The sequence below is a fragment of the Chiloscyllium plagiosum genome, chromosome 20, assembly GCF_004010195.1.
Source record: "Chiloscyllium plagiosum isolate BGI_BamShark_2017 chromosome 20, ASM401019v2, whole genome shotgun sequence".
Lineage (NCBI taxonomy): Eukaryota > Metazoa > Chordata > Chondrichthyes > Orectolobiformes > Hemiscylliidae > Chiloscyllium > Chiloscyllium plagiosum.
This window is the reverse complement of record NC_057729.1, coordinates 12,187,946-12,215,297: the sequence shown is the minus strand read 5'-3', so window position 1 is coordinate 12,215,297 and position 27,352 is coordinate 12,187,946. Positions and strand designations below refer to the sequence as shown.

General features: G+C 39.7%; 1 protein-coding gene across 1 annotated transcript in view; it reads right to left on the bottom strand.

Moving 5' to 3' along the window:
• ctnnbl1 (catenin, beta like 1) overlaps window positions 1–24,673 on the bottom strand; it is a 192,568-nt gene extending 167,895 nt beyond the window's left edge. The window contains exons 1-2 of the mRNA XM_043710185.1: window positions 24,551–24,673; window positions 1,296–1,472 (exon numbers count right to left, since the gene is read on the bottom strand). Of these exons, the coding sequence (XP_043566120.1) occupies window positions 1,296–1,472; window positions 24,551–24,580 (207 nt within the window). The 5' untranslated portion in view covers window positions 24,581–24,673. The remainder of the gene's footprint in view (window positions 1–1,295; window positions 1,473–24,550) is intronic.
• Window positions 24,674–27,352: the final 2,679 nt, after the last annotated feature.

Here is a 27,352-nt window from a genome sequence, read left to right as displayed (position 1 = left end):
TAGGTTCACGAGGTCAATTCCTGGAATGGCGGGATTACCTTACACTGAAAGACTGAAGCGACTGGGCTTGTATACCCTTGAGTTTAGAAGACTGAGAGGGGATCTGATTGAGACATATAAGATTATTAAAGGATTGGACACTCTGGAGGCAGGAAACATGTTTCCGCTGTGGGTGAGTGCCGAACCAGAGGACACAGCTCAAAAATACGGGGTAGACCATTTAGGACAGAGATGAGGTGAAACTTCTTCACCCAGAGAGTGATAACTGTGTGGAATGCTCTGCCCCAGATGGCAGTGGAGGTCCAGTCTCTGGATTCATTTAAGAAAGAGTTGGATAGAGCTCTCAAGGATTGTGGGGGAATCAAGGGTTATGGAGATAAGGCAGGAACAGGATACTGATTAAGGATGATCAGCCATGATCATACTGAATGGTGGTGCAGGCTCGAAGGGCAGAATGGCCTACTCCTGCACCTATTGTCTATTGTCTGTGTTTGTCTAAAATGCAAGTCAATGATGCACAGCATTACAGCAAATGCCTTGTCAGAGGTCACACAACCAAACTTACTCCATGTGCACGGTCTAAGTCATCATTAGCACAACAATACAATTCTATATGCATGTCAAGATGGAATTATTTTCTCAGATGATGATTGCACAACACTTAATAGAATTTCAAATAAACAAGTTCTCCTACTATGTACTGTAGCATTCACTTATAAATGTGAATGTCTATGCCTTTGTTCTGTCATTAATTAGCAAATGGTAATTATGAAAAAAGATTAAAGCGTATACATTCATTGTAGTTGATAGAAAAAAAATCAACAAAGCATTAAAAGTTTCAATAAGTTCCCATTAATTCTGATTTTTTTCATGCTAGCAAGCAATCATGACCAGCGTAAAACTAATAGATGGGCCATGAATGAATAAGTTAGAGAACTATAAAAATGCAACAGCAGATGCCACAAAGAAGCAACTCAACTGTTCATAATTGATTTGGCAATATCTTTACATTAAAAGAAGGAACAGCTCCAGCAATACACATTCTGGATTTTCTTTGGTATTACCTAAAGAGAACAAGTCAAACTTTTTATTGAAGAATACAAAAGAACAGATCTTAAATAGCTGCCTGTAGTCAAAAAACACATTAAACATGATCAAAAACCAGTAACTTTTACATAATATACTAGTGACAAATAATTATCAGAATTTGCAAAGTTTACTGAACAAAATTATAACAAAACAGAAATTATTACTTTAGAATGAAAGATGTAAAAGAGACTTTTCAGAAATATTACCTCATCATTTTCCATTAACTCAAGAATTTTCTTCTTGCCTGCTTCTTCCTCATCTTCATTGGCCACAGTTCCACTCTCTTCATAATAGCTTCTTCTGGCTGATCCATATTTATGCGACACTTTTAAATCTTCTTCATCATCATCAACACCACGGGGACGTTTTGCACCCCTGTCAGGCTTTAAAATATATGAATAATTACCAAGAGACCTTTGTAAGCTATGCTAAAATGGCTAGATGGTTTGCTTTTATTTATGATTTTTGAATACTTGATCTTTTAAAATATCACACAAGATCAGTCTGCCAAAGACTTAGTGTCCCCACAACAGACAACACTGCAATTACAGAAGAAACACTAATGATATCTCATGTATAAAAGTTCCATCCATCCAATCAAGTAATAACTCAAGATTTGTCAGGACTATATGTGTTAAGTGAGCTTATCCCTAATGATTAAAAAACAAAGCTATAGGGAAGAAAATTTAATCAGAGGACAAAGTCTACTTATCAAAGATATTCAAAAAGATGCAGTCACTCTTAAGTTTTCAGCCAACTGTGCAGTTTTACTATCAGATATCAAGGTTTCTGGATTCATGAAATACCTGATGACAACATTGCTATATCTCTACAATCTGCAAGGCTCAATTGTATCTCGTAATTCAAAAATCATACTGATATGTGCCCTGCTGTAATTAATTATTTTTTGGGATGTAAATGTTACTATCTATATCATTACCCAGGTCTAAGTGACCTGAGAAGGTGATGGTATGTCTTTCTTCTGCAACTGCTCAGACAGATATTCTTGCTGCACAATTTGACTCAACTGAATAATCCATCAGGCCATCCTAGACAGCAGTTAGGAGTCAGATATGAAGGAGTGGCATGTTTCCTTCCTCAAGGTTCTATTGTCTTGTTCTTACAATAAACACCTACACAGTCACTTTCACTGATACCAGGTTTTTACATCTATGGTTATCAACTGAATTCAAATCAGAGCGACTTCAACTGTGTTCTCTAAATTATTAGACAACGCCTCTGGATTACAAGCTGAATAATATATGTACTGACCAGCTGAATCTTTTGAAGTTCAAGTTATCGTTTTGGTAACTACATGACTCTAAACCAACATTAACGGCCCTCTGAAATGTCTCAGTCAAGTGCATGTAAAAGCTCCAGCCTGACAAAGACACATCCAGCAAGTCTCCAACAAAACAATTCTTTAATATTCAAAAGACATTTCCATGGTTAAAATCCCACTATTATTTCAAAATAAACCTGCTGGACTATAACCTGGCGTTGTGTGATTTTTAATTCTGTATATCAGCATTGACGAAAAATCTAGCTGCACCAGTCATAAACACTAAGATCGAGCAGAGGCCGAATATTCTTATCTCCTGCCTCCGTAAATTCTTGTCATTATCTCCATACAGGAAATGTAATCATTCCTAAATCCTCACTGTGTTAACGTCTTGGCACTCTCTGTCCAACAACAATTCTGGGAGAAGCTGGACTGCAGCAATTCAAGGAACTGGCTTGCCATTTTTTAAGGACTGGACAATAAATGTTGACTTTCCACGGATGCCCACTTTCTTTGAACGATTAAAAGAAATCTCCACGTATTACAATTACTGAGTTTATTTACATCTTCAACTTCCTGTAAAACAATTTATTGATCTATTCTTTCAAAATCTCCCTTGCCAATCTCTGAGTGCCACAATCCAGATTGTGAACTCATCCTGTGCAGAATTCTTCCACCTTAGCATTAATAGTGTTTAGAGAGATGTATCATATCTTTCATTAGCTCATCACATTAAACTGAATAGAACCAGAAAATTGACAGAAAAAAAACCTGAATACTATGTTCAAAACAAAATATTGCACTGTTCTAATAGCTTGAACGTCGAATTCTTGAATGAGAAAATATAGCACAGTCTATTTAAAATCTGAAATTCTAATATATTGCTGGATGTACACAGCTAATGCAGCATTGTTTTTAAATAGTAGCATGATGTGCCTTAGACATCGTAAAATAGGCTCAGTTAAGTATTTCTGAGTAAAATTGGCTCAGTTAAGTATTTCCAAGACAATTTTAGTAGAATAGATGATGGATATTTTAAAATATAAATACAATGTTTATTCAACAACATTCAAGCTCACCCAGGATGATATTTGATGCATTTTAATCAAGTAATCCTTATCTGCAATGATACATACATAACATCCTGATGTATAATCCCTTGTTGCTTATAATAAAACAAAACTCCACTTAACTTCAATATGCTTTACAGAATGTAGCTTTCAACATTTGAAAGCCAATGATGCTACTATTTCAAAACAATGCTGCATTAGCTGTGTACATCCAACAATATATTAGAATTTCAGATTTTAAACGGACTGTGCTATATTTTCTCATTCAAGGATTAAACATTCAAGCTATCAGAACAGTTCAATATTTTGTTTGATCATCAAAAGACACATTCAAAATGATACAATAAATCATGCAATACTCCCAATACTTATTTTAAGCAAACCAGCAACAATGAGTTTTGGGAAACATCAAACACTATTTTCACATTAAATTATTCCACCTCTTTTCAAACAAGTCAAACGGGGATGCGGATCGTTAGCTGTCTTCCTGTTTGTCCTATGTTTGCACTACATGAGCAAAACCAATGTAGTGTACAAAATCCCATGCAAGGACTGCACAAAACACTACATAGGACAAACAGGAAGACAGCTAACGATCCGCATCCCCGTTTGACTTGTTTGAAAAGAGGTGGAATAATTTAATGTGAAAATAGTGTTTGATGTTTCCCAAAACTCATTGTTGCTGGTTTGCTTAATAGACAGGGGACGAAACGTCTGCAACACAAATTCCCAGCTCGGCGAACAGAACCACAACAAGAATAAACAAATCATTCCAAATAAATTAGAGGTAAAGGGACTGCATGTTCAAAACCAGATGCGACCCACTGATCTTATCACAAAACATTGCACTTAAAGGTCATGCACATCACTGACTGATCAATTTTCACACCGTTAATGGTCGCACACTGAAGTTTGCACAGATTTGACAGCAAAATGCAAGTTTTTTTTACTACATCTTACTTCCCTAATTTCTGATGGCAAAAATGGCAACTGTTTAAATCTAGTATGGTTACACTTGTGATTAGTTTTCAAAATACTGTCTGATCACCACTACCATTAGCATTTCAGCAAAATGTAACAGCTTTGAACCATATGCAACTGAACTATATTTTGTCTTTTTCAGTCGAAACAGCAATTTAAAAAGAGGCTGAGGTTGGTAGTCCCCAACAGGATGTGGAGGAAGGAGCAATGTGAAGCGACAGATTAAAAGTATCACTCAAGTCATTGTAAATTACTGTCAGTTTGATTCCTACAAAGAATAATTGTGGGTTTGAAATATTCATAGTATGTGGCTTGATCAGTGAACAATTTCCAGAAGCTTTTTTGTGGTTATGACTATCAGCATAATACAGGGTGGTGGATAGAACAGTGTGGAGTTTGATATGATGAATTAAAGAACATTAAATAAACACTGCATTATATAGAACTATTAAACACATTGGTTCAAGATGTGTTTCTCTTCTAATATATTGATAATAGTACAGCAGAGAGCAAAACTGAAGGATATATTTAGCTCAAATACTATTTTCCATTATCTCAGCATTGCCAATATAGAAAATATGGGGTAAAAACAATGACTGCAGATGCTGGAAACCAGATTCTGGATCAGTGCTGCTGGAAGAGCACAGCAATTCAGGCAGCATCCGATGAGCAGCAAAATCGACGTTTCGGGCAAAAGCCCTCCGAGTGACAGATTTATGTTTATCTAATTAATTTAATTGCATGCTTTTTATTCAACATATAATTTTTATAGTAGACAATTTATAATTTGCAAACACACAGACGATTCAGAATTGTTGTGGTCCACAACTTTATGTAACAATACACATTTATCTATCATCTATGCATCAAAAAAATAAGCATAAGAAAATAAGGTAGTAAGCCAAGAGGAGGAAAATTAAGAGTAGCCGCCTACAGGAAGGTTAACAGGATGAGTTTTAAGGAAGAGCTTTTAAAGCAATGAGATTTATGGTGATCTTGTAGCCATTGTTGATTGTGGTAAAAGCCCATCTGGTTTACAAATATTCTTTAGGGAAGAAAATCTGCCGTCCTGACCTGTCTGATCCACAATGTAACTGACTCTTTACTGCCCTCAGAAATGGCCTAGCAAGCCACTCAGTTCAAGGGAATAGCAATAAATCTACCTCTTGCCAGCAATTTATACATCCCGTGCAAGAACAAAAAAAAAAGAGATTTCAGAAGAGCTGAGGCAGTTGAAGGCTTTAGTACCTTTGGTTGTGCAAAAGAAGGAATTCAAAAAAGATGTGTCAGGAAATGGAACCTCTGGGAGGGGAAAGAACATTGCAAGCACCTGTACTTACAGAACAGTAAAATGTTATGGCAGTAAGTATTCATAGACTAGAAGATGATTTCGAATTGAATCTGTTACTAAATGAGAAACCCATACACAATGATAACAATAATGTCAAGTAGTGGAACACGACATTTATGTGATGCAGTTTACTGAGGGGTGAGGAAGGGAGTCCAGCCATAAAAAAAATTACATTCTGGGATAGAGATGCTGAGATAAGCAGGTGACAAAAGTCACAAACAAGATCTCAAGGTTAGAAAAGTGATGTTACAAAGAGGATGGGAAGAATGTTATGAAGTAAGGTACATGCTTTACATATTTTAACATCATTTGTTTTCAACTATTTTGGATTTTAAGTTAATGGCATGTAGATTTTGGTCAATATATGAAGTGGTTTAATAATTAACTTGTTGGTCTTACTGAAGGCATGATTTTAAACTAATATATGGCAAAGAGCAGGTGATTGCCCTTCTGGAGTGATAATGGGAACTTGTTTGCATTTGCAATGCTTTACTATCAGGGTGTAATTATTGAGAGGCATTAGCTTGTTTTTGGTTTTAAATAACCAAACACTGCTTTCAGAAGTTTGTAAAAGACATGCTGGGTTTAACCTGGGTCAGATGGAAAAATAGTTTCTTCTGGAGAAATTACCTCAGAACATTAATATGTAGAATACCTGGGGGGGGGGGGGGGGGGGGCTTCAAAGATGTGGATCATTGGGATGTTTTCCAGGGAAGGTGGGACCTATAGTAAGGAGGATGGGTTGCACCTAAGCTGGAGGGGCACCAATATCCTGGTAGGGAGGTTTGAATGTGTAACTCAGAAGGATTAAACCAGTGGAGGATGGGAACCGGAGCAACAGGTCAGTAAATATAAAAACTGGGGAAGAGCTTGAGACTAAGACCAATACAGCTAAGAGGAAGAGCAGTTGCTGAGCTCAGCAGAACTGGAGGCTTAGTCGTACTTGTTTCAACGCAAGAAGCATAATAGGTAAGACGGATGAACTTAAAGCCTGAATTAATGCATGCAATCATGTTGTTGCTATTACAGAGACATATTGGAAAGAGGGACAGGATTGACAGCTTAACTTTCTGAAATATTGACATGTTAGATGTAAGAGAGAGAGACAGAAGGAAGCAAAAGAGGTGTGTTGAGGGAGGACACCGTGAGGGATCTTGTAACAAGGCATTATGGGTAGAGTTCAGGAATAGAAAAGGTGCAGTTACAATGCTGCAATTGTACGACAGGCTTCCCAGCTGCTAGCCAGAGATAGAGGGAGAGATACATAGTCAGATTCTGGAAAGATGTGAAAATAACAGGATTGTTATGGTGGATGATTTTAACTTACCCCATACAGATTGGGACTTTAGTGCCAGGGGCTTGGCTGGTTACCAATTTGTTAGGTGTATCCAGGAGGGATTTTTTTGAAACAATATGTGGATAGACTAATGAGGGAGGGGGCCATACTGGATCTAACAAAGGGAACTGAACCTGGCCAGGTGATCAAAGTTTCATCAGAGGATCACTTTGGGAATACTGACCATAAGTTTTCAGATACTTTTGGATAAGGACAAGAGTGGATCTGAGATAAATGTGTTAAATTGGGGGAAAGGCCAACAATAACTACATTAGGCAAGAACTGGAAAATATGGATCGGCTGTTTGAGGATAAATCCACATCTGGCATGTGGGAGTCTTTTAAAGACCAGTGATTAGAGTGCAGAACAGGTGTGTTCCTGTAAAAATGAAGGACAAGAAGTGCAGGATTCGGGAACCTTGGATGATATGGGAAATTACCAGCTTAGTCAAAAAAAAGGAAGTATACCTAAGATGTAGTCAACTAAACACAGACAAAGTCCTTTAAGAATATAGAGCAAGTAGGAGAGCTTAAATAGGGCGTCAGGTGGGCTAAAAGGAACCATGAAACGTCCTTGGCAAGCACAGTTAAGGAGAATCACAAGATATATGACACATATACTAGGAGCAAGAGGGTAGCTCAGGAAACAATACGCCCACTCAAGAATTAAGGAGAGGTGTTATATCTGTAGCCAGAGGAAATGGGTGAGATCCTTAATGAGTACTTTACATTGGTATTCATCGAAGAGAGGGACATGAGAAATGTTGAGGTGAGGGAAATGTGTGTGCATATGCTCTGGCAGGTCAACACAATGAAGCAGAAAATGTTGGGTGTCTTGAAATACTTTAAAGTAGACGCGTCCTCAGAGCCAGATGGGTTCTACCCAAGGATACTGTCGGAGGCAAGCAAGGAAATAGCCTTAACATATATTTACGCACCTTCTTTGGCCTCAGGTTAGGTTCCAGACAACTGGAGAATGGCCAATGTTGTTCATTGGAATAAGAAGCGAAACAAAGATAATCCAGTAATTATAGCCTGGTAAGCCTGACGGCAGTGATGAGAAAGTGTTGGGGAGAATACTGAGAGACAGGATTTATCCACATTTAGAAATGAATGTATTAGTTAATGATAGATAGCGTGGGTTTGTATGGGGAAGGTCGTGGTCTCATCAACTTGATCGAGTTTTTTCAGGAGGTGACAAAAATGATCGACAAGGGAAGGACAATGGAGGGTTCCAAATGGACTATAATAAGGTATTTGATAAGGCACATGGCAGACTGGTACAAAAGATAAGAGTCTCATAGGACCCAGGGTGTGCTGGCTATTTGGATGCAGAATTGGCTTTGTCAGAGAAGAAAGAGTAGCAGTGGAAGGATGCTTTGTGAAATGGAAATCAGTAACTAGTGGCATCCCACGGGGATCAGTGCTGGGACCTTTGTTGTTTGTATATATAAATAAATGTCCTGGAGGAAAATGTAAGTCGTCTGATTAATAAATTTGCAGAATTACAGATAGTGAGGAAGATTTCCAAAGGAGACAGTGGGATACACATAGATTGCAGATTTGGACAGAATATTGACAGAAAGAGTTTGATCCAGGCAAATGCAAGGTGATGCATTTTGGAAGATCAAATGCAGGTGCGATTTATACAATAAATGGCAGAAGCCTCAAGAGCTGCCATACAGAAGGATCTGGGCATACAGGTCCACAGATCCCTCAAAGTGGCAAAACAGATGGACAGGTTGGTCAAGAAGGCATACAGCAAATTTGCCTTCATCAGCTAGGGCACTAAACATAAAAAGTTGGCAAGTTACGTTACAGCTGTAAAAAAACTTTACTTAAGCCACACTTGGAATAGTGTGTGTAGTTCTGGTCACCATGCTACCAGGAGAACACAGATGCTTTGGAGAGGCTGTAGAGAAGGTTTACTAGGATGTTACCTTGTTCTGGAGGGTTTTAGAAACGAGAGACTAGATAAACCGAATTATATTCACTGGAAAGACAGAGGCTGAGAAGCAACCTGATAGAGGTCTGCAAATTTATGAGAAGAAAGTTAGGGTGGGTAGTCAGAGGCTTTTTCCTCGGATGGGGAGGTCAACTTCAAGAGGGCACAGGTTCAAGGTGAGACAGGTAAAGTTTAGGGGAGAAGTGAAGGGAAAATATTTCACACAGAAGGTGGTGGATGCCTGGAACACACTGCCAGAGACAGTGGTGGAAGCATGCAAGTTAGCAATGTTTATGGCATATCTTAATAGAGACATAAATAGGAGGCGAACAGAGCGACAGAAACCACGTAGAGGCAATGAGAAGTGGGAAGAAATAAGAACGAGGAATCAGCACAGGCTTGATCGGTCAAAGGGCCTGTACCTGTGCTGTATCGTTCTTTTTAAAATGATGCCGTTTCATGTTTAGAAATCTTTCAAATTATGTTACATGTAACTAGCTCAATTTGTCCCATTTAGCTTCACTTCTTTGGGGTAATAAATTCAATTTTCTTGTTAAAACCAGATTTGCAGCATTGCATTATGCTTCAGTGAAACACTACCACAGTAAATTAGAAAAATATGATGTACCAATCTCGATGTGACTTGTTCACTAGTAACGTCAACCTAGATTACAACTTGGAATTGCATTAATAGAATACTGGAGCAGAATTCGCTTATTGTTTAAATAGACAACTTTACATTAGTTTTCAAAGGAACATGAAAGAGAATGGTGAGCAAAAAGACCAAAATTAAATTATTTGATGCATGTGGATAAAGTCACTCGCACAAATTTGAAGAGTAAAATCATCTGCTCCAATGTTTCAAATACTTGGTTTCTTGACACTCTTCTGCCGCATTTCTAAACCCTATTTCAAGATACTATCTTTGTTACTCTCCTGTTTTGATTCTATTTGTAATTAGTTCCAACATTTCACTTACCCATCTCCCTGATAAACTAAAAAGAACAAGTAACAGTACAGCACAAGAACAGGCCCTTTGGTCCACCAACCCTGCACTGACACATGGCTCCTTTCTAAACTAAAAACATTTTGCCTCTATGAGATTCGTATCTTTTGTTCCTGCTTATTCATGTATCTGTCAATATGCCTCTTAATTTTTGACAACATGTTTTCTTCTGCCAGCACATTCCAGGGCACATCGCCCGCTCTATAAAAAAACCTGCCTCTCGTATCTCCTTTAAACTTGCCCCCTTTTACCGTAAACCAACATCCCTTTGTAATTGACATTTCTACACTGGGATAAAGGCTCTCACTATCCATTCTATCCATACCTCTCATAATTTTGTAAACTTCTACATCACAACACAATAATTTATAAGTAAATAATTTCCACTCACATGTTAGCGCGTTATTTAAAATGTAATTTTATATCCTTACATATACTCAAAAACATAATACTGGTAAAGAAATGCATGGTCCATAATTCCATCATAAACTTTCCCTTATTCATGATATTCTTTGGTATCTGATCCATTCCCACTGTCATTCCTTTCCGTTTCTTAGTACTAAAACAAAACTATTACCACAATAAGTATAACAAACTGTTATATAATAATCACATTGTGATGTCTGAACATAATTTAAAATAATCTTATGACAATGATCAACTGAAGCACATGCAAATAAAATCAATAATATTTATCAATATATTTATAAAATCGTGCATGACTTGTGTTCCAGGAGAATCTTACAGATTTTGATATTTACAAAATCTGGCTTATCCACACAATCTTCTCTGCTCTACATATAAAATGATAATCTCTCTCATCTTATACTCCTCCTGTTACGTTTCTGGATCTTTTCCAATTTTCTAATTCTATATTTTTCATTTCCACTTTTCAGGTTATATTCGAGAGTTTCAACTATTTGTGATCTTGCATATATCTTTGATTGTCTCCATATTGAACAAGCATGAACAGCAAAAAGCACAGAAATGATAAGATGGCTGGCCTCCCTAATTTTGTATCTCAATTTTTAAGTGAATCAAAATGTTACCTTCATATCATAAAACTGTCTGAAAATGCTCAACCCAAATTTAAATGGACAATATCAACAAATTCAATGCATTTTTGGATTTTAAATGCAGCTGAATACATCTATTCAATCATTGTATGAATTGGTATATCAAGTCATTGTCAACTCATTCTCACTGCACAGAACTGAAATAAATCAAACCTCTTACTTTTGCTGCAGTCATGCTGAAACATAACTGCTACACACATTGAAACAGTATTTACGCTGACAGTTCAAGTAATCTTCAGTTATTAGCATTTTTCCTACTCAGTTCATGAGGTATACTCCAAACGCATACTTGAGACTTAACATGCAATTAATGTAGTGTGGCATCTCCTGGAGAGATGTCATGTTGAAGGCTAGTATCCAGAGAGAAAAATGTATATTGAGATTGGTAAAAGAACGAGGGGGAAAACTTCTTTGTGTAATGACGATTTAAGATCATAAGAAACAAGAGCAGGAATATGCCATTCAATAAGATCATGGGTGGTCCAAATGTAGAATCAACTGCACGTTTTACTTGCTCCAAACACCCACCACAATAACCTGATTTCCCTTGTGCATTAAATAATTATCCATCAGAGACTTGACCATATTCAATGACCCAGTCTTTATTTCTCTACTCAGTCCTCCCAAGTAGAGAATTCCAAAGATTAACAACAGAGAAGTTTCTCATTTTCTCTATCCTAAAGGAGGATACCACTTCTGTGTAAACTGTGACCCTAGAATTAGATTTCTCCAGAAGAGGAAACATTCTCTTAGCATCTATCCTATCAAGTTCCCTCAGTCTTTGATCTTGCAAAAGGATCAACTCTCAGTCTTCCAAACTTGAGTACAGGCCCAACTTTTCCATGTAACTCTTTCAGGCCTTGAATCAGCCAAATGAACTTTGTGTGAATTGTATATCGTTTCTCAAGTAAGGAGACTAAATATTCTTGGTGCAGCCTCACCATTGTCCTATACAATTGAAGGAAGACTTCCTTATTTTTACACACCTTGCAACAAAAGGCCAACAATTCATTTGGTTTTCCTAATTCCTTGCTGATACTGTAAACATTTTGAGATTCACGCAGAAGGATATTCATATAACTCTGTACCACAGCATTCTGCAGTCTCTCAAATTAAATTTTTGTTCTTCCCACTGTGTATATGAACGTAGGAATTAGATTGCACTTTCCCAACAACCCTGATATACTTTGATTCTCCTGCCTATCTGTGCCTTAAAACCTTTTTAAATTATCCCACATCTACCAGCTTCTGAAGTCAAACTCTCTCAATGAAGACAATTATTTTCAACTCTATCCGAAAAGGGCAACCACCAACTTTATAAACAATGCACCCTAGTTCTTGTGCAAGAATAATCATCTTTTCCATGTACACATTGTCAAGGTTATTCAGGATCTTATAAATTTCAATCAAGTCACTCCCTCACTCTTCTACTGCTTTGCTTCCAACTTTACTTTCAAACTATTTTCCCACCCTACATGAGCCGACTCTGTCTTCATCAGCTGGAACAAGCTCAGCCTGTCGAGCCTTTCCTCATAAAATTATCTGCACATATTAGGTTTAAAAAAAGGAAAGTCACCTTTATCCTATGAGATCACAGGGCAGCTATGGTGGTGGGTTAACCCATCGGTCACCATGCCTCAGGCGAGGGGAGAAGGACAGCCCTTCATGGTAAACTCAGGTGGTGGGGGAATTCAACTCACAGGGTTGGCATCAATCTGCATTGCAAACCAGCCATCCAGCTGATTTCCTAGATGCCCCACTCCTAACATTTTCCCCAATGATGACCACTAAGCAAACTGACCTAGAGTTTCCTGCTTTCTATCTCCTTTTCTTGAATGTGCAGTTTTCTAACTCACTTGGAGCTGTTCAGCACCTATGGAATTTTGGAAGATTACAACAAATGAACCTACCATCTCTGTAGCCACTTATTTTAAGACCCTAGGATCCTGCCAATTAGTCCAAAGGACTTGTCAGCCTTTGGACCTATTAATTTTATTAGAACCTTTTACCCTAGCAATGTGATTGCATTAAGTTCATCCCTCCCTTTTGCTTCTCGACTTTTTAAACAGTTCTCAGGATGCTTTCCTCCCATGCCAAGTTAGACACAAACTACTTGTCCGAGATCTTTGCCATTAGTCTCAACTACCAAAACACCAATATGCCTATTGCTACTCTTTTCTATACACTTATAAAATGTCTAATCGTTTTTATATCTCTTGCTAGCTTCCTCTCACCTACCAATTTCTCCATTATTACTTTTTAAATCATATTTTGCTGGTTTCTAAAATGTTTATAAAATCTTATGGCATAGCACTAATCTTTGCAGCATTGCACTTCTTTTTTATTCAATACTATCTTAACACGATGATGCATTGCTCTTGACACAATCTTCTTTTCTCTATGAACGATCACTGTTTACAATCATTAAATAATATCTCTCAACTGCTTTACTACCAACTTTCCTTTTAATCTATTTTCCCTATCCACATTAGTAATCTTTAGGGTGTGGGTTTGCTCGCTGAGCTGTAGGTTTGATATCCAGAGGTTTCATTACCTGGCTAGGAAACATCATCAGTGGCGACCTCCAAGTGAAGCGAAGCTGTTGTCTCCTGCTTTCTATTTATATGTTTGTCCTGGATGGGGTTCCTGGGGTTTGTGGTGATGCCATTTCCTGTTCATTTTCTGAGGGGTTGATAGTTGGTATCTAGATCTATGTGTTTGTTTATGGCATTGTGGTTGGAGTGCCAGGCCTCTAGGAATTCTCTGGCACGTCATTGCTTAGCCTGTCCCAGGATAGACATGTTGTCCCAGTCGAAATGGTGGTTTTTTTCATCCGTGTGTAGGGCTACTAGGGAGAGAGGGTAGTGTCTTTTTGTGGCTAGCTGGTGTTCGTGTATCCTGGTGGCTAACTTTCTTCCTGTTGGTCCTACGTAGTGTTTGTGGCAGTCCTTGCATGGAACCACCTATACAATGTATTCAAGAAGAACGGATACTCAAAAAATACAGTCCGCAGATTCCTCAAGAACAAACCACGACAAGCAGACCAAACACAGCCAGAAACCCTAACCACCTTAGCATACATCAAAGAAGTTTCAGAAATGACAGCCAGACTACTAAGACCCCTCGGAATCCTAGTACACACAAACCCACCAACACTCTCAAACAAAAACTAACAAACTTAAAAGACCCAGTACAACCCTTCGACAAAACCAACAAAATTCCATGCAAGGACTGCCACAAACACTATTTAGGACAAACAGGAAGAAAGTTAGCCACCAGGATACACGAACACCAGCTAGCCACAAAAAGACACGACCCCCTCTCCCTCGTAGCCCTACACACGGATGAAAAAAACCACCATTTTGACTGGGACAACACATCTATCCTGGGACAGGCTAAGCAAAGATATGCCAGAATGTTACCTAGCCAGGTAATGAAATGTCTGGATATCAAGCCTACAGCTCAGCGAGCAAACCTACACTCTAAACCTCAACCTGAGCTACAAACCTTGCATTAGTAATCTTTGTCTTAATATGCTTGTAAATGACTTAAGTTAAAGACCCTAGTTTCAGTTCCACATTTCTCAGTCTCAAAACAAATGTTAAATTCTATTACAACTCATTTCAAGGATCCTTTACTAGTTAATCCTACTTCATTAAATTCATACCATAAGGACAGAAGTAGGTCACTGAGCCATTGAGTTTGCTCTGTCATTCAATGAGATTTGGGCTGATCTGATATTTCTCACTCCACTTCCCAGCCTTTTCCCATAACAATAGATTCCCTAAAAATCTAACTATCTCAGGCTTGAATGCACTGAGTAAACCAATCTCTATAGCCCTCTGCCCTCAAAACTTACACAGATTGATTACCCTCAGAGAAGATATTCCTCATCTCTATATAAACTGGGTGATCACCTACTCAGGTTACAGCTTTTGTTCTTTTCACAAGGGGAACCATGATAAGCTCCTCAAGAACATATATTTTACAATTAGGTGGCATCTGCTTCTTCTAAACTCCACTGAGTACAAGACCTAAACGATTCAACTTCTCCAAAAACAATCTCTCCATACCAGGTTAAGCCCAGTTATCTTTCTCTGGATACCTATCGCATTCTCAGCTACGTTGCCCCCTGGCCCCACCCACTTCCCATTTATCTCTCAGCTCCTCTGGGCCACCCCCTCAATCCTGATGAAGAGCTTATGCCCAAAACATCAACTCTCTTCCTCCTTGGATGCTGCCTGACTGGCCGTGCCTTTCCAGCACCACATACTTCGACTCTTTCTCTGGATAGCCAATATATCTTGCCTTAGCTAAGACGACCAAAACTGTTCACAGCATTCCAGACGTGATCTAACTAGTGCCTTGTACTGTTTGAGTAAGACATGCCCATTTTTATGTTCCACTCCCCTTACCGCCAGGCAGCATGGTGGCTTAGTGGTTAACACTGCTGCCTCTCAGCGCCAAGGAGCCAGGTTCAATTCCACCCTCGGGAAACTGTCTATGTCTCACAGTCTAGATTGGATCTCCCCTTCCTGACTCTGTGTGAAGCTTACCGATCGAAAATTGAATTCAAAGTGGAATTTGAACCCATGCCCCCAGAACATCAGCCCAAGTTTCTGGATTACTAGTCCAGTGACATTACCATTATGCCAGCACCTCCCTTTAACTCAAACACACTCAAAGTCCAAGTAGAACCCTGCGAGCCAACAGATTCCCATAGTACTGACACTGTTCTTTTAAGAATGTCATTTTCTGACCTTGACTGACTGTTCCTGCCAATCAACACCCCCACCCCAGCTTTTTTGTGATTGTTCGACAAGGGCTCCCAAATACCTCTTTGCTGTAGCTTTCTGCAGTCTAAGTAACTAATATTCAGCTCCTCTATCCTTCCTGCCAAACTCCATAGCTTCACATTTTCCCACAGTATATTCTAACTACAAACTTTTTGCCCACTTGCTTAACCTGTTATATCCTTTTGCAGACTTCTTGTGTCATCCTAACTACTTGCCTTTCTCCCTTGTGTCATTTGTAAACTTGACTATAGTATATTCACTTCCCTCATCTAAGTCATTATTGCATTTTGTAAATAATTGTTGAAAATGTCCCTGTTACCCCAACATCTTTTTTATTAGTTAATCATTTCTTTAACCAAGCTAATATATTCCTCCCACCACCATGGGCACATAGAGTCATAGAGATGTACAGACCCTTCGATCCAACCTATCCATGCTGACCAGATATCCCAACCCAATCTACTCGCACCTGCCAGCACCCGGCCATATTCCTCCAAACCTTTTCTACTCATATACCCATCCAAATGCCTTTTAAGTGTTGCAATTGTACTAGCCTCCACCACTTTCTCTGGCAGCTCATTCCATTCATGTACCACCCTCTGTGTGAAAACGTTGCCCGTTAGGTCTCTTTTATATCCTTCCACTCTCACCCTAAACCCATACCTTCTAGTTCTGGACTCCCCGACCCCAGGAAAAAGACTTTGTCTATTTATCCTATCCATGCCCCTCATAATTTTGCAAACCTCTATACGGTCACCCCTCAGCCCCCGACGCTCCAGGGAAAACAGCCCTAGCCTGTTCAGGCTCTCCTTATAGCTCAAATCCTCCAACCCTAGCAACATCCTTGTAAATCTTTTCTGAACCCTTTCAAGGTTCACAACATCCTTCTGATAGGAAGGAGGCCAGAATTGCACGCAATATTCCAACAGTGGCCTAATCAATGTCCTGTACAGCCACAACATGACCTCCCAACTCCTGTGCTCAATACTCTGACCAATAAAGGAAAGCATACCAAAAGCCTTCTTCCCTATCCTATCTACCTGCAATTCCACTTTCAAGGAGCTATGAACCTGGACTCCAAGGTCTCTTTGTTCAGCAACACTCCCTAGGACCTTACCATGAAGTGCATCAGTCCTGCTAAGATTTGCTTTCCCAAAATGGAGCACGTCGCATTTATCTGAATTAAACTCCATCTGCCACTTCTCATCCCATTGGCCCATTTGATCAAGGTCCCGTTGTAATCTGAGGTAACCTTATTCGCTGTCCACTACATCTCCAATTTCGGTGTCATCTGCAAACTTACTAACTATACATTTTATGCTCACATCTAAATCATTTATATAAATGACGAAAAGTAGCCTAATATGAGGTACATTATGCCTTCTCAAAATCCACTACTTTCCCTTTATGTATCCTGCTTGCTATGCCTTCAAAGAATTATACTAAATTTGTCTGGCATGACTTCCCCATTATGTAGCAAACCTGAATCTACCTGACTATATTATTTCTAAATACTCTATTACATCCTTTATAATAGACTAACATATTCCAAATAATAGATGTTAAGCTAACTTGCCAATTTCCTATTTTATTTCTCTTTTCTTTTTTGAGTAAGGGTATTACATTGGCAATTTTTCCAATCACTTTTCCAGAATATAAGTGTATTTTTGGAAGGTTACTATTTGTGCATCCACTATCTCAGTAGTTACTTTAATTAATATCCTTTGATGCTTCCCATCAAGTCTCAAGGACTTATTGGCCTTTAGCCCCATTAGCTTCCTTAGTACATTTTCTTTAGTGATAGTTACTGTGTTCATTTTATTTCCCCTTTTTCTCCTCAATCATTTTGTACTTTTGGAACATTATCAGTGTCTCCTACTGTGAAGACTGGTGCAAAGTATTTGTTCAACTCCTTTACTATTTCCTTTACTACTTTGGCCTTTCGCTTCCTTTTAGTATATTTAAAAAAGCACTTGATGTCAAGCTCAATATTTCTTGCTAGTTCACCTTTCAGGTTTATTTAATCCCTCATTTTTATTTTGGTCACTTTTTGTTGTTTTCTAAACTTTCCCAGTTCTCGGGCTTACCAGTAATCTTTGCCACATTATGCTACTTCTTTCAGTTTGGTGTTAATTCCTGATTAACCGTGGTTGGCTTATTCCCTTCCTAGAATCCTTCTTCATCACTGCGATGTGTGTGTTTTTCAAGAGACGAACTATATTCTTAAAAGTAAACTATTGCTGCTCAAGTGTATTCACTATGAAATTCTTTTCCTAGTCCATAACAACTAGTTCTGCCCTTATTTATTTGCAATTACCCTTATGTTTACCACAGCTGTTTCTGACCCAAGTTCTCCTTTTCAAATTAAATGCTAAATTCTACCATGTATGGAAACTTTGAGGAGATCTTTTCCTCGGAGATCATTTAATAAACCTGTCATTATACATTACCAAATCCAGAAAAGTCTGATCCATAGTTGGACCCACAGCATATTGTTCAAGGAAACTGTTCAAATACACTATGCATTCTTCCTTGTGGTTACCTTACAAATCTAACAACACAACCGACATGAAGATTAAAGACACCCAGAGTGGCACGGTGGCTCAGTGATTATCAGTGCTACTGCTTCACAGCACCAGGAACCCAGGTTTAATTCCAGCCTCAAGTGACTGCAAACTCCACACACACCCCTACCCCGTGTCTGCGTGCGTTTCCATCAGGTGGTCTGGTTTCCTCCCATAGTTCAAAGATATGCAGGTGAGGTTAATTGGTTATAAATTATCTTCGTGTTCAGGAATATGGAGGCTAAATGGATTAGTCATGGTAATTGCAGGATTTTGGACATATGGTAGGGATTTGTAGGATGCTGTATGGAGGATTGGTGCAGACTTGACGGGCCACATGGCCTCTTTCTGCACAATAGGGATTCTGTGATTAACGTACTGTCTTAGTTACATAGAATCATGAGCTTCTGATTTATTGTCTATCCTAGCATATCATAGAATCCCAGAATCTCTACAGGGTGGAAACAGGCCATTCAGCCCAACAAGCAACAGGCCATTCACACCAACCCTCCGAAGAGTAACCCACCCAGACCTATTCCCCTACTCTATTACTCTACCTGACTAATGCGCCTAACCTCCACACCTCTGAACACTATGGGCAATTTTGCATCGCCAATTCACCTAACCTGCACATCTTTGGATTGTGGGAGGAAACCAGATCATTCCTGAAGAAGGGCTTATGCCTGAAAACGTTGATTGTCCTGCTCCTCTGATGCTGCCTGGCCTGCTGTGTTTTTCCAGCACCACATTTTTCAACTCTGGTCTCCAGCATCTGCAGTCCTCACTTTCTCCTAGGAAACCAGATCACCCAGGGAAACCCATGCAGACACAGGGAGGATGCGCAAACTCCACACAGATATAGCTACTGTTAAAGGGCCAAAAAGATTACTCCTGTTGATGTCTTCTCCCCACTGATATTTCTGACCTCCACACTCATTTGGATTCTACATCGTCTAATCGAAGATCATTTCTTGCTATCATTTCTATTCCATCCTGTACCAACACTTCTACCCCACCACCCATTCCTTCCTGCCTGTACATTTGAAAAGTCACTTACTCCTCAATACACAGTTCTCCACACTGACTTCTTTGTAACCATATCTCCATGACGGCTGCAAAATCATACCCATTAAATTCTATTTGTGCCATTAACTCATTATTTTGTTCAAAATACTATATGCATTCAAGTAAGCAGCCATTCATTTTGCTAATCATTTTTCCCTTCTTTTACCCTATTTGCTGACATTTTTCTATGTTTTTATACTTCCCCTTCCTGTTGGATATCATTATCCAAACATCTGCACTGAAATGCTGCTAATCATTTGTTTTGTAAGCTTACAGATCCCAATACCAGGTCTCAAACAGCCCATTACCGAGAGTTATTGTGCCCTCAGCCTGTTCCCTGTTTAGTTCCAAAAGGAATTTTAACAAACTGTTCAAAATACAATGTACAAATTCATCCCCCATGCAATTTTTGTCCATTGCTTTCAATCAATGTGAAGAGTAAAATCTCCCCATTTTTGTCTAAAAATCACACAACAGCAGATTTTAGTCCAACAGGTTTATTTGTTGGACTAGCTTCCAAAGCGCTGTTTCTTCATCAAGTGAGGGTGAAGCAAGACCATAAGACATTGAATTTATATAAAAGATTACAGTGTTATGCAGCTGAAATGATATATTGAACAAACCTAGACTGTTAAGTCTTTCATCTTTTAGAATGGCTTTGCTGGTTTTGGTTCTTTAATATGTAAACTCTAGAACTTCTTTTAAGTCACATTCTCAAGATAACAAAGTTTTATAACAAAAGATGACATCTTACCTCAGACAATGACTTAAAGGTGTGAGATTAGAGTCTGTCTATATCCCAATCTTGAATCAGATTGGTTCTAATTCCAAAGTGGAATTTACAAAATATGACATGGATTGACTGCCGGTAGGTTCTGCATTTTTTGAGCAAAATAGAATGTACTTTAGCAAGATGCTCATCCTCATTCTTATCGATGAGGTTAAGCACCTCACCAAGATCTTCCCTACGCCTCCACTTCTCGCCTTTAAACAACCGCCAAACCTTAAACAGATCATTGTTTGCAGCAAACTGCCCAGCCTTCAGGACAACATTGACCACAACGCCATACAACCCTGTCATGGCAACCACTGCAAAACGCGTCAAAGAGTCAACACGGATATCACTATTACACGTGGGGACCATGTACACAGCAGGTACTCGTGTGATTTGGCTTACGTTGTCTATCTCATATGCTGCAGGCAAGGATGCCCCAAGGCATGGTACATTGGCGAGACCAAGCATACGCTATGACAACAGATGAATGGACACGCTGTTATGACATGAGGTGACCCTCTCCTGCTAATTTAAACTCGCAACACAGCAATGATTTAATCAGTTCTGTAAACTGTTTAAATTCGAGATGCCAAGAACTATCCCAAAAGTCACTATTTAAAGTACAAAAAATTTAAGAACTTTATTCTTTCGGTCTAACATAGAATATTAACTAACAACTATTTACAACTCCTTTCTCTAACCTATCTTTTAATTTCACTCCTACAAAACTGGTCCGATAAAACCCCGATTAAGATTTATCAAACAGTTCAAATTTCAAAAACCAGCCAGCTGACGAATTTTCTCTCTCTGTCTTCCTGTCTGCTTTTCTTCTTCTTAGGGATTTCTGTTTCACAGGTCATTGATAGATAAATGTACCTTTAAGAGAACTATTCTCCAGGCAGTCTACAAGTGTTGGTGGTTTGGCAGTTCTCCTCCAACTGTTCAATTTGTTTAATATTTATACCCCAAAGCATCGGATTGTTTCACTGATTTTAATATTGTCAAAATATCAAATTCAGACTTGACTGGAGTTTAATATTTTGGGACATAATTTAAACTGATAGGCTGAATTTGAATTTGTTTTCTTGTCTCATAGCCATCCAAGTACTGCTAGCTGCTGGACCAAATGTTACATTGTAAATTTTCCAGTGCTCTGTGTGCCTCTAAGTCCTAGCCAGCTTTCAACTCCCTTAAAGGTGTAGTACCCCTTACACCTTTGCAACACTGGGTAACAATCACCAGGCAGGGGTATTCCCTCCCACTCGGAGGAACATTCAACGGTCAAGGACATTCGGCCTCGGACTTCAGGTGACCATCCTCCAAGGCAACAACACAAAGTGGCCGAGCAGAGGCTGATGGCCAAGTTTGGTACCCATGAGGATGGCCTCAACCGGGACCTTGGGTTCATGTCACACTACAGGTGATCCCACTGCACTATACACTTTCTCTCTCTCTCTCTCTCTCTCACACACACACACAGACATACACACAGACAGACACCCTTTCACAAGCTTATACCTGATCACACACACACACTTTACTCAGCTTGCACACATGCAAACACACACTCTCATGTGTACTCATGCACACACGCACACTCACTCTGTCTCTCTCTCCTGCACACGCGCACACACATAAAAGTTTATAGGGTGAATTTGTATTTGCAGAATTATATTTACAGATACATTCTATTTTGCTCAAAAAATGCAGAACTTGCAAGCAGTCAATCCATATCATATTTTGTAAATTCCACTTTAGAAATAGAACCAATCTGATTCAAGATTGGGATACAGACAGACTCTAACCTCACACCTTCAAGGGAATGTCTGAGCTGAGATGTCACCTTTTGTTATAAAACCTTAAGTTATCTTGAGAATGTGACTTTAAAGAAGTTCTGGGATTTACATATTAAAGAAGCAAAACCAGCAAACCTATTCTAAAAGATGAAAGACTTAACAATCTAAGTTTGTTCAATATATCGTTTCAGCTGCATGAAAATGTAATCTTTTGCCATAAATTCTGTGTCTTATGGACGTGCTTCACGACCACCTGAAGAAGAACCAGCGCTCCGAAAGCTAGTGCTTCCAAATAAACCTGTTGGGCTATAATCTGGTGTTGTGTGATTTTTAACTTTGTCCACCCCAGTCCAACACTGGTTCCTCCAAATCATGGCTCCCATTTGTTTTGCAGTAACTTTGCTATAAACCCCATTTTTTCTTGATTTATACTGTGCCCTACAGTAAACCTACTGGCCTACATATACAGAGCAACCCCCGCATTGACAGATCCGGTTCTACATTTTCACTATCTGGTGTGGCAACTGTACCATTCAAGATCAGAGACGGTTACAGAGAGTGGTGAACTCGGCCTGGACAATCACAAAGGCCAACCTCCCAACTATAGAATCCATCTACTAGGCCTGCTGTCAAGGTAAGGCCGCCAGCATTCTTAAAGATCCATCCCACCCTGGCAATGTTTTGCTACAACTTCTACCATCGGGAGAACACACACAGCAGAGTTTAGACTAGAGTGGTGTTGGAAAAGCACAGCAGGTCAGGCAGCATCCGAGCAGCAGGAAACTCGACATTTCGAGCAAAAGCCCTTCATCAGGAATACTGGTTTTGTAACATTTTCTACCCTGTTAGAATACTGAATGGACTCACAAACTCTTAACATTGGCCTGTACCTGCATTTTGTTTTTTCCACTGTTTACCTATTATTTACTATCTATGCTACTTAATTATGTAATCTGCCTGTATTGGTTGCAAGACAAAGCTTTTCGCTGTGCCTCGGTGCATGTGACAATAAATTCAATTCAATTACCAGCAGTTTACCGGATCCTGGACATATTATAGGGAACGTTATAGAACCAGGGCCCAGGAGGCTGCTGGGAAGGTATGTTTCCCATTTAAATGAATGGGTTCACACCTATCAGCGGTTTTAAGCTTCTGTGGTGGGTCTTTGATCATATCCTCTGCGGGGGCAGGGGTACTACTATACTCCCAATGATGACTTCTTCCCTTCACCATTTCTTATCTCCATTGAAACAGATTCTACATCTTGATCATCTGAATTCTCATTACTGGACTGATTTCATAATTTAATAAAAGAGTTCCTCAATCTCCTCTCCTTCCTTCCTGTCTTTACAAAATGCTGAACATCCTTGAATACTTAGTTCCCAGCCATGGTCATTTTTGCAACCACATTTCTACAGTGGCAATCACATAACACATTTATTTGTATTTGTATTATTAATTTTGTCCATCCTGCTATGTATGCTGTGCACATTCAGAGAAAGAATTTTCAGTCTGCCTTTTCACTATTCATCTCTATATCTAAAAGCATAGAAAATGGAAAAGTAACTAAAATGTACATTGGTGTTTTTGGCAAGACTTGGGATTAATTGGGAATAAGGGAATTACATAAACCTTGAACAAGTACTTTGCATCTGTCTGCAGTTTAGTGATAAAAGCATCTCAAGAATTACTTGCCAGTATACTCTTACGTTTGTGTTCTGTTCCACCTGACACACTCTAGTCCTCATTATTAATATTGCAATCCTACATTACTGTTTCATCCTTTCTTATCAACTTTCTAAATTTCCCATCTTATGAAACTTTTCTCCCACTAAAGTTATATTTCAGTACTGGAGCAATTCTGTTTTCCATCTTATGAAAAGGACATCAAGGTACAGGAGATAGCATAAGTGTAGTGTATGTTTTATTTTATATTTAATATTTCTATATTAGATTAGTATTGAAAGTTAACATTATGAAATCATTTCTCATCATTCTGTCAGTCAGACTGATCTGTTGTTAGGCAAATATGTCTAATATTATAACGCACCTCTCTGTACAAAGGAGTTTAAAGTGATTCAAATAAAAGATGAAACTCCTAAGCTGGATCTGATGGTAATAATGTGGCTGTGGGAAGTTGGTCTATTGATATTTCCGAATCAACCTGCTCAGAGATGTCATTACACATCTCTGGAGCTGGTGGGACTTAAAGATGATCACCCGATGAGGCCCCATGTGAACTCCAAAGTGTCAGAGAAAGAGGGTTCCCTGTCACTATACTGGCAAATGCAGCCACAACTCGAGGTCCAGGCCCTGCGGCCTCGCTTGTCCCAGAGCCGGTTGGTTAGGTGGATGAAGCGGCTCAGACTGACTGAGGATAGACAGGAAGCCCGAGGGAAGGAAAAGGTAACTGCCTCACCTGGTAGTTCAGCAACTCGCCCACGTCCATCACAGCACTGTCACAAGGAGAAGCTAGCAGCCGCCTCCAGCCCTCACACACACACACAGCTCAGGGCTCTGCCACACTGCCGTAAAACAGCAACTGACACACTGCCGTATGTACCAACCGGTCGTAAATGACTCTCAGTTGTCGTAAAGGCACCACATTCAGGTCGGGATGAACTTAAACATTCTTGAGTTGAAACCATGGTAGCTAATTAAACTTCCGAAGGGAAAGTTAGGATTGGTTTTAGTGACCTCTTCCAACAAATAAAAACCTGAAATAGATTTAAAAGCAGAACATTGTTGAACTGTTCAGGGCAGCTTTTATTTTGGAGTGAAACAAATTTAATGTTTCAAGCTGATGATTTTCATCACACCTGGAAAGGTTATTACTTTTGTTAGACTTGAGGGAAGAGAGGTTAAAAACAAAAGGAAAGGTGAGGGTTAGAGAATCAAAACTCATAGTGTGGCATCAAAATACATGATAAAACAGTTATTAATCAGAAACCAGAACTGTTCAGGGCCCAGCCACATTTGATTAGATTCCGTAGCATGGAAACAGGCCCTTAGGCCCAACAAGTCTACACCAACCCTCCGAAGAATAACCACCCAGACCCATTCCCCATATTTACCTCAACTACTACAACTAACACTACGGGCAATTTAGCAAGGCCAATTCACCCAACCTGCACAGTTTTGGATTGTGGGAGGAAACCAGAGCACCGGAGGAAACCCATGCAGACACGGGGAGGACATGCAAACTCCACACAGACAGTCACCTGAGGCTGGAATCAAACCCAGGACCCTGGCTCTGTGAGGCAGCAGTGCCACCCACTGAGCCACCGTGCCACCCACATTGCCTTAAAACGGAGAGGAACAGACATATTGCCATATGCCCCAAATGCTTGAAAGGATGTAATTGACTAAGAAGAAGATGAGGTGTTCCTCAAATTTCCAGTGAACTTACTGGAAGCGATGCAAGAGTCCATGACTGAGAAATAGAGGCAGAGTGGGAGCAGATGTATTCAGCAAAATGAGAATGTGCTGTATATGCATTATACTATATTCACAAACAACAAACATATATTAGGAATTGAGAGAAGTACAAGTACTGCTTCAACGTAAGGTTGTGTTTTGGGTCCTTGATCTTGAGGAATTAAGAGAGCTGGTGTTGCAGCTTCTACTTTTCTATGTGAAATGATGGACCAGTAGTCCTAGGAGAGGACAGTTCCTTCAGAATAGTGAAAAGGGAAAGAAAGGGAATAAGGTGTGCTATTAACAATATGAGTGGTAGAAATAGTACAGAATCATCATTGAAAGTGAGCACTAATGGATTGGAGGTGAAGCTAAGATGGACCATAATATTATAACTTCTTATCAAAGTTAGAATCTATATTAATAAGTCTTCATCTGTCCAGACTGTATTTATTAATCAGTTTAAAGTTTGCATCTGTTGGTGCATTTATTTCTTAGGTAATGCCTAGGTACCTGAATATCACAATACAATTTTAAAATATCTAATTTTCCAACTGTCTTTCCACAGTCGCAAAGCAACTGAGTTATGCAGACAAACCTCACTGAACAAAAGCACTCAGCAAGGAATGAGGGACAGCATTTAGTGGAAAGTAGAGGACAGCACGAGAGAGTGTGTGGGACAAAAGGTGGGGACAGCATGAGATGAGGTATCTGGAATGTATGGATTAGGGCTTAGATATGGCTTAGGAAGTAGGAGTGGGATCAGGAATGTGTTGGGGATGATATGAGAGAAATAATAGGAATTACTGGAAAGGGATTCAAAGGTGTGAGCTTGTGTATTTTGGGAGGTCAAATGCAGGAGGAAAGTTAAATCAGAATTCCTACAGTGTGGAAAAAGGCCATTTGGCCTAACAAGTCCATGAGGAGAAAGTGAGGTCTGCAGATGCTGGAGATCAGAGCTGGAAATGTGTTGCTGGAAAAGCGCAGCAGGTCAGGCAGCATCCAGGGAACAGGAGAATCGACGTTTCGGGCATAAGCCCTTCTTCAGGATTCCTGAAGAAGGGCTTATGCCCGAAACGTCGATTCTCCTGTTCCCTGGATGCTGCCTGACCTGCTGCGCTTTTCCAGCAACACATTTCCAGCTAACAAGTCCATACCAACTCTCTGAAGAGTATCCCACCCAGACCCATTCTCCTACACCTATTAGTCTATATTTCCCCTAACTAATGCACCTGGCCTACACATCCCTGAACACCAAGGGCAATTTAGCAAGGCCAATTCACCTAACCTGCACATCCATGGATTATGGAAGGAAACTAGAGCACTTGAAGGAAACCCACACAGACACAGGGAGAATGTGAAACTCCACACACAGAGTCACCCAAGGCTGGGATCAAACCCAGGTCCCTTGCACTATGAGGCAATGGTGCTAACCACCAAACCACCATGCTGCCTCAAAGACAGGATCCTTGGGAGCATTGATATTCAAAATGTTCATCTTTGATAGATTAGATTACTTACAGTGTGGAAACAGGCCCTTCGGCCCAACAAGTCCACACCAACCCTCTGAAAAGCAACCCACCCAGACCCATTCCCCTACACCTAACACTATGGGCAATTTAGCATGGCCAATTCACCTAACCTGCATATTTTTGGACTGTGGGAGGAAACCAGAGCATCCAGAGGAAACCCACGCAGAGGACGTGCAAACTCCACACTGACAGTTGCCCGAGATGGGAATTGAACCCGGGTCTCTGGCACTATGAGGCAGCAGTGCTAACCACTGTGCCACCGTACCACCCAA